This window comes from Podarcis muralis, chromosome 8 (genome assembly GCF_964188315.1).
Source record: "Podarcis muralis chromosome 8, rPodMur119.hap1.1, whole genome shotgun sequence".
Classification (NCBI taxonomy): Eukaryota; Metazoa; Chordata; class Lepidosauria; order Squamata; family Lacertidae; genus Podarcis; species Podarcis muralis.
Window position 1 is genome coordinate 15070318 of NC_135662.1, and position 9071 is coordinate 15079388.

General features: G+C 43.5%; 1 protein-coding gene across 1 annotated transcript in view; it reads left to right on the top strand.

The window, feature by feature from the left end:
* Positions 1–6546, top strand: part of HAS2 (hyaluronan synthase 2) — a 44414-nt gene extending 37868 nt beyond the window's left edge. The window contains exon 4 of the mRNA XM_028736222.2: positions 2513–6546. Within this exon, the coding sequence (XP_028592055.2) occupies positions 2513–3442 (930 nt within the window). The 3' untranslated portion in view covers positions 3443–6546. The remainder of the gene's footprint in view (positions 1–2512) is intronic.
* Positions 6547–9071: the final 2525 nt, after the last annotated feature.

Here is a 9071-nt window from a genome sequence, read left to right on the forward strand (position 1 = left end):
TAATCGGAAAAGCCTATGTGGGGCCTGTATAGATAAAATGGACCCCAATGTAAAGGATCTGGGGCACAAAAGACCGACTGAGACAAGATAATAGAGTGTGCCGATTACAGTGCTGCCAGGCCTAATTCTTACACAATATAGTCCACATGAAGCTTTGACTCTTGGAATCAGTCATTGCATTTCAGGAGACTTATTTGCTCGTAGGGCAAGGTTCAGATTCTAATTATATAGGGGTAAAATGACATGATTAGGAAAGAGCATAAGACAGAGAAGGGTGATCGGGATGGAGTGAACTGCTGATCTGGCTGTGCTTAGTGTCAGTGAGCAGGGACATAATAATAATAATTTATTATTTATACCCTGCCAATCTGGCTGGGTCTCACCAGCCACCCTGGGCGGCTTCCAACAAAGTATTAAAATACAGTGGTCTGTTAAACATTAAAAGTTTCCCTAAACAGTGTCTCTAAAAGTCTGGTAGTTGTTCTTCTCTTTGACATCTGGTGGGAGGGCGTTCCACAGGGCGGGTGCCACCACCGAGAAGGCCCTCTGCCTGGTTCCCTGTAACTTGGCTTCTCGCAGTGAGGGAACCGCCAGAAGGCCCTCAGCACTGGACCTCAGTGTCCGGGCAGAACGATGGGGGTGAAGAAGTAGGAAGGGGGGTGCAGGGGGTGCGGTGTAATCCCTGAGGGGGTGACAAAATGGCACACCGCGGGGGGGGGCGGCACTTACTACGAGGCCTGGCCTGCAGTACGCCCGAGCCACGCGTCTCTCCTGGGTGTGACACGGTGGCTCGGGGCCGCTTGGCCCGCCCCTTGTGCAGATCACAGTGAAGTTGTGCAGTCAAAGTGGATTTTCAGGTAGCCAAAAAGAAAATAGACAAGACCTTGGAAAAAGCCGGAGTCTAGAAATATACAGAAACCAGAGTACTTTGGTCTGGGGAACTTAGTTGGCTTTGCAGACTCTGAACTTGGAAATGATATGTATGCCTGTGTTCTTTCTGCCATTTGGGGTCTCTTGCAAATGTTCCATTCTGTGTCCAGTGAAGTATTTGTTCAAAAATGGGGTCTAGATGAGAGGGGAGGATGCTGGAAGTAGGAGAAACCCCAAGATAAGGCACTGAGCAATTCCAGGTCTTCTCCTCTCACACAAGGCGGAGCCACACTATTCACTTGAAGCACACCCAACACACATTGAAAGAGCACCGGTTCCCCTAAGGAATCTTGGGAGCTGTAGTCTGTTAAGGATGCTGGGAATTTGTAGCTCTGTGAGGGGGAAAGTGCAGCTCCCAGGATTCTTTGGGGGCAGTTATGTGCTTTAAATGTGTGTCAGGTGTACTTTAAATGCATGGTGCCGATCTGCACGCAGTTTGAAAACCACTGCCACAAAATATCGATAAAATTGGTATTGTGTGAGAGAGAGCCAACACAAAGTGCAGGATTCTTGCATTACAGGATTCTATGATTCTATGAAAACATGGGTGGGAGGGAGTAGCAGAATATTAAAAATAATGTAAGAATAAAAGAAAATTATTATAAATCAATTTGGAGATGGTATTTAACACCAGTCAGATTAAACCAAATAAACAAGGAATACCCGGTGTTATGTTGGAGGGGATGCCAGGAAACAGGGAAGTATGTTCACGTGGTGGGGGTATAAATATATATATAAAAAACAAAATGGCAAAGGGTGTTTAAGGAGATAACAGAAATAACTGGGTTAAAGCTGACCAAAAGTCCAGAGGTAGCATTATTATCAATTTACGATGGGGTGGAAGGTTCACAGGCTATGAAGGACTTGCTCACAAATTTATTGACAGCTGCATGAGTTATTATGGCTAGGAAGTGGAAGGGGGTAAGCAGAATATAAAATGGAAGAATGGTATAAAGAGGTGTGGGATATAGCCATTAATGATAAATTAACATGTGCCATTAAGGTAAGACAGGGAATATGCAGGAAAAATTACTTTGAGAAGATATGGAGGGTGTTTGTAGAATTTGTACTGTTAAAACGGAAAGGGGTCAAACCATCGCAAGAGGTGTTGAAACTTTGGGAGGTTGGATAGTTACAATGGAATGAATGGTCTCACTGGTGGGGAGCACATTTTTATTCTTATTTCTTTATGATTATTACTACAGTGGTACCTCGGAGTACATACGCTTCAGGTTACATACACTTCAGGTTACAGACTCCGCTAACCCAGAAATAGAGCTTCAGGTTAAGAACTTTGCTTCAGTATGAGAACAGAAATCGTGCTCCAGCGGTGCGGTGGCAGCGGGAGGCCCTATTAGCTAAAGTGGTGCTTCAGGTTAAGAACAGTTTCAGGTTAAGTACAGACCTCCGGAACGAATTAAGTACTTAACCCGAGGTACCACTGTATGTCAAAAAAAAGAAATTAAAAATGTGAATGGCAGTATTTTATGACATATACTTTATGTGTTGTGGTTTTTAAAAAACACAGTTGCATATTCTTTTTCTTGTTCTAAAACTTCCTTTTCAATGCTGCTGCTTGCAGATTTTGAACAAGTACGACTCGTGGATCTCCTTTCTCAGCAGCGTTCGATACTGGATGGCTTTTAACATCGAGAGGGCCTGCCAGTCCTACTTTGGCTGTGTGCAGTGCATCAGCGGGCCCTTGGGGATGTACAGGAACGCCTTACTCCACGAATTCGTGGAAGACTGGTACAATCAAGAATTCATGGGATCTCAGTGCAGTTTCGGAGACGACCGTCATCTCACCAACCGAGTCCTGAGCCTTGGCTATGCAACGAAATACACGGCTCGGTCCAAGTGCCTTACCGAAACGCCCATCGAATATCTCAGGTGGTTGAACCAACAGACCCGCTGGAGCAAGTCCTACTTCCGAGAGTGGCTATACAATGCAATGTGGTTCCACAAGCATCACTTGTGGATGACCTACGAGGCTGTCATCACTGGCTTCTTCCCGTTCTTCCTCATTGCCACTGTCATCCAGCTTTTCTACCGGGGGAAGCTGTGGAACATCCTCCTTTTCTTGTTGACAGTCCAGCTGGTGGGCCTTATCAAGTCTTCCTTTGCCAGCTGCCTTAGAGGGAACATTGTCATGGTGTTCATGTCCCTCTACTCAGTGTTGTACATGTCCAGTTTACTGCCGGCAAAGATGTTTGCCATCGCCACCATAAACAAAGCAGGCTGGGGCACGTCGGGCCGGAAAACCATCGTGGTCAACTTCATAGGACTCATCCCGGTCTCCATTTGGTTTACAATCCTCTTGGGCGGTGTCATTTTCACGATATACAAGGAATCCAAAAAGCCATTCACTGAATCGAAACAGACCGTGCTAATCATTGGTACGATACTTTACGCCTGCTATTGGGTGATGCTCTTGACTTTATACTTGGTCCTCATCACCAAATGCGGAAGGAGGAAGAAGGAACAACAGTACGACATGGTGCTTGATGTATGATTCAACCACTGTGCCTCCCTTAACCCCATTGTTTTTATTTTCTTCTTTTGCTGCCCATGGAATCTTTCTTGTCACACGACGAACCTTCTAGCATTTGTGGTACTTGAGATCATCAAGGGAAAAGGATCACTGCTGCTGGGACTTGAACATGAACGAATTCATGACCATGCCAAAGCAATAATAATAATAATAATAATTAAATGTGATTGTGCCTTTTTGTCGGGAAAGGGTGGGGGTGGGGGGAGAAGAAAATCACACGGATTCAACCCATTCCTGTGGGTCGTCTCCCAACTATGCACTTTCTTCTGTTGTGCGTACGCCCAAAAGTGTTAACGTCCTATATACCTCATTGGCCACGCTCCTGTGGGCGGACATGGAAGAAAGGGAGATTTGGAGACACAAGCAAAGGATCTGGTAACCCATTTTAGGATCTGCAACCTAATTTATGAACCTTCTTGTTGTTCTGTGACTTTTTTTTCTAGGAAGGGGTGCGAGTGAGCATGTGGTGTGTGTGTGTGTGTGTGTTAGGCTGCAAACTGTAATTCCAAAGTCAAGTTTTTATAAGGGTTTTGATGACCAAGGCTTTGTATTTTTTATATAATTGTAATTATTTGTCTCTGTTTACTTTTTACACCAGTCTTTTTTTAAAAAAAAAACAAATAAATAAAAACCTCGTATTTTATATTTCTGCCAAAAAGTACACTATTTTCACCCCTCCCCGCCACTCTTACAGTCTGTCTCGCTTTCCCCCCTCTAAGTAGGCTTTGAAAAACTCCTCCTTAAGAAAGAAAAGAAAAAGACTTGCCCACAATGTGAAAATGGTTTGCTGATTTGAGTTTTCCCCCTTCCCACTATTGAAAGAATTTTTTAAAAGTCTCTGTATTTTTCAACTGATGAATGTTTATTTCTGTGAAAGTATTTAAATGTGTGCTTTTGACTTTATTTGAGGGGTGGAAGGGAAAATTAACAACATTGTCAATTTTTGGAGGCAAAATCTTTGTGCGCGCAAGGAATAGCACAATCCCCAGGAGATTCTCCTGCTTGGATCCCCATTGAAATCTATGGGAGCTGCATTAAGTGATCACAAACAGCTTCAGTGGCACCATTTGGGCAGATGTCCAGTGCCCCACATAGTAGAATGATTAGAGTGAGAGGACAAAAACACCAGGTCTGACTTAACCAAATATTGATGTCGCAACGAGACCGTTAAATCCAGAGCCCAAAATTCCACCTCCGGTTCTGCACAGCTCCCACCAATTTCAGTGCGAATTGCGGAGGAGAACTTTCTGTGGGATTGGGCCCACAAAGGCCAATGGGATAGATACGTGCAATCTTTTTCTCCTCCCCATGAAAGTTTTGTAAGAGGAAACTTATAACCCTCTGCCAGATGATACACAGGCATTAAAAGCAGTCTTCCATCCCACCAACTGGGTGCCTAATGCTATATATATGAAAACATAGTGTTGCCGGAGTGAAACTCTTGGTTTCCAGTTTAGAAAATATGTAAAGATGGGTGAAATCCTAGTTGCATATCTTGGTTTGTTCAAATTGAGTTATGCCAACCCAGTGAGAAAATCCTTTCCAGTCTAGAATGGAAGCTGTTGGCAGTCAGTCCATTAGCTTCCAGAGAAAACTATTGGGATAGGTCCTGTCTAAAGTAAAGCTTTAGTTCCGTTGAAATCAATGGGATTTATGTGAACCATGACTTAACTTGTCCAAATTGATTTCAATGAGCTAAAGCATGAGTAACATATAGCAGAATCCCATACATATCAACTCAGAATTACCGTATTTTTCTGGGTACAGTGGTGCCTCGCAAGACGAAATTAATCTGTTCCACGAGTCTCTTCGTCTTGCGGTTTTTTCGTCTTGCGAAGCACGGCTATTAGCGGCTTAGCGGCTATTAACGGCTTAGTGGCTATTAACGGCTTAGTGGCTTTAAGAAAAAGGAAACAAACTCGCAAGAACTCGCAAGACGTTTTGTCAAGCGAAGCAAGCCCATAGGGAAATTCATCTTGCGGAACGACTCAAAAAACGGAAAACCCTTTCGTCTAGCGAGTTTTTTGTCTTGCGAGGCATTCGTCTTGTGGGGCACCACTGTATAAGACTAGCTTTTCCCCCTAAAAAATAATATAAAAAATTAGGGGGGTGTCTTATACACTGATAGTACCAAGGGTGGACTTTTCTTAAATCTGAGTCCCCCAAAATAGGGGGCATCTTATACATGGGGACGTCTTATAGATGGAAAAATAAGGTAAGTCCCACTGAATTCAGTGGGGTTTATTCCCAGGTGAATGTGTATTAGATTACACCTTTAGTCTGGATCCAACCCAATGGAAGAATAACATGAATCTCTACACCTCTGTGCTGTAGGAATTCCTTCCATCCCCAATCATGTACCCATCAAAGTTTTTTTTTATTATTATTATAAGAATGCCTAAAAATACATTTTTTAAAAAGAGGAAAATATGGGCCCCAATTGCTGCATAGGCAAATTAATGTAATATTAATCCCTAAGAATATTTTTTTAAAAGCGGAAGAGTATCAACAACATACTGTTCTATATTTTATTCTTATTCCTTTTGACATGGACCATCACTCTCTTTGACATGGACCATCACTCTGGTAGAATGGAAGCTCATCTGGTTGTTTTGGGGGATATATGGTTGTCTTCCTTAAAATGCAGATATGACTTTGATTTTTCTGCTGTGGAATGTGTAACACCTATACTACCTTGTCTGACGATACAGAGATCGCGTTGCTCGCAAAATTTGCCTTCATTTGCTTGCAACTGGGGGAGAAAATCGATCCTTTTTGGTGACCAAATGGATCAGTATTAAATTTTCTTTTTTAAAAAAAAAAAAAAACCATGCAAATGACACAAATGGGAAAAAAAGAAAAGAAACTTGACTTTTGCCTTTTAACTATTTATATTGTATAAGTTAAAGCTTTGGGGTAACAACGTTCAAGTGTCAAATAAAAATCCTCTCATTCTTTAAAGGATTGAAATAATTGCCTGTATTTATTCTAGCAATTATTCAATGCATTTCAAGTATAGGTTGTTTAGTACAATTGTTACTTTAATAAATAAAATATTTTTGATACGATTGTGAGCGGTTTGTGTTCTTTCCTGAGCTCCGTACATGTATTTTTAAAAGGAGCCCAAATCTACCATGTAGGACCTGCATAGCAGCTGGTTTTATATATGCAACCAACACAAATGTGATGGCATTTGTATCACAATGCTCACCTGGTCCTATTGTTGGCTAGATGAGGAATGCGGGTGGTGCTGTGGTCTAAACCACTGAGCCTCTTGGCAGGGGTCAGCAACCTAAGGCCCAGGGACCACAAGCGGCCCATGGGGGTCGTTTTACCGGCCCATGAGCCACCACCGAACAGAGCCATCCACTTGGCAAGTCCCCGGCAAAGCACGGCGCAGGGACTCGCTTTCGCAGTGCTGGAAATTGCGTCTTTGCAGATGCAAACACCGGAAATTGGTCACACATGCGCTAACGCACGCCTGTGATCTGGTCCATGGAGGGGGCTCCGCGGCAGTAACTGTAACCTCACTTCTCGCAATGAGGGAACCGCCAGAAGGCCCTCAGTGCTGGATCTCCGCTGAACGATGGGGGTGGAGACGCTCCTTCAGGTATACAGGACCAAGGCCATTTAGGGCTTTAAAGGTCCGCACCAACACTTTGAATTATGCTCGGAAACATACTGGGAGCCAATGCAGGTCTCTCAAGCCGGTCCCGGCCGCCACTCCCAGTCACCAGTCTAGCTGCCGCATTCTGGATTAGTTGTAGTTTCCAGGTCACCATCTGCAAGATGTTTAGGGTGTGACAAGATGTGTTGAAAACTGAGTTGCCTCAAGATACAAAGTCAGGCCACGGGTCCATTCAGCTCTACTGTCTACACTGATCGGCAGTGGGTCTCCGATGTTTCAGACAGGGAACATATTTTCAGCCCTACCTGGAGAAACTCTGGTTTGGCCCAAGTATCTTCTGCATGGAAAGCAATGAATAATAATACTAATAATAAATTTATTTATACCCCACCCATCTGGCTGGGTTTCCCCAACCACTCTGGTGGCTCCCAACAGAATATTATAAACATGATAAAACATCAAACATTTTAAAACTTCCCTAAACCGGGCTGCCTTCAGATGTCCATTTCATAGCTTGAGCCTTAGGCTTGTCAGATGGTCTCAGCCCTGGATCGAAGGAACACTTCCTTGCAAACCGCAACACACTGCGGGGCGTATTCTGAAGACCCAACCTTAAATGTAATAAAGCAGAGTGTTGGGGGCACCCTTCAGGGTGGCGTGCCTTAAGCAGGTGTCAAAACAAACTATACATGGCCCTGTTTTTGAGCTGGGAGGACCACAGATGTAAGACTGGGGGAGAGCAGTTCTTTCAGACCTGACTACAGAGTGCCTTCATTTAGCTGCAGATCAGGACGTTGCAAAGGCGGCCCCTGAAAAAAAGAGAAGGTCTCTTTTAGCAAGCGTTTTTAATAGGAGGGCAAAGAAGCCCATCATTCATTGGCTGCCAAAACTGTTCCAGTGTGCGATCGCTTATGAGCCTGTGTGTTTGTGTGTTTGTTTGTGATCACTGCCCTTTTCAACAGCAGGAAGAAACTTCGGCAAGAGCATGCAAATCGGGATTATGTAAAAGGATCCTTAAAAAGAGAGAGGCGACTTTCTATTTTAAGGCTGGTCTACCCTGCCCCCCCCCCACCTAAATATGAAATAGGCATATTTTGGTAGCCAAAATTCTTCCAGGGTACATCTAATTAGAGGGTTAAAAAAAACAAAAACGCTGTTAATTGTGGGGAATTTAGACATGGCATCTGATTAAAGTTGCTATGTTCTGATTATAGCTTAAGAAATACACTTAGCTTGAAAACCTTTGTTGAAGGGGATTATTATTATTATTATTTGTTTTCCATTTCTCTGGGGTATTTTTTTTTAAAGTTCTGTGTACTCCAAGCCTAAAATGGAACTCTCTTCAAAGATATTTAGTTACCGTATTTTTTGCTCTATAAGACTCACTTTTCCCCTCCTAAAAAGTAAGGGGAAATGTGTGTGCGTCTTATGGAGCGAATGCAGGCTGTGCAGCTATCCCAGAAGCCAGAACAGCAAGAGGGATTGCTGCTTTCACTGCGCAGCGATCCCTCTTGCTGTTCTGACTTCTGAGATTCAGAATATTTTTTTTTCTTGTTTTCCTCCTCCAAAAACTAGGTGCGTCTTGTGGTCTGGTGCATCTTATAGAGCGAAAAATACGCGATTTTAGCAAAGGATATCGGGCAGCTGTACATGATGTGAATTTTGCATGTGTGAAGCTGCCTTATAACTAGCCAGTTCTTTGCTTCATCTAGCTCAGTACAGTGGTACCTCGGGTTACATACGCTTCAGGTTACAGACGCTTCAGGTTACAGACTCTACTAACCCAGAAATAGTACCTCGGGCTAAGAACTTTGCTTCAGGATGAGAACAGAAGTTGTGCTCCGGCGGCACGGCAGCAGCAGGAGGCCCCATTAGTTAAAGTGGTACTTCAGGTTAAGAACAGTTTCAGGTTAAGAACAGACCTCCGGAATGAATTAAGTACATAAACAGAGGTACCCCTGT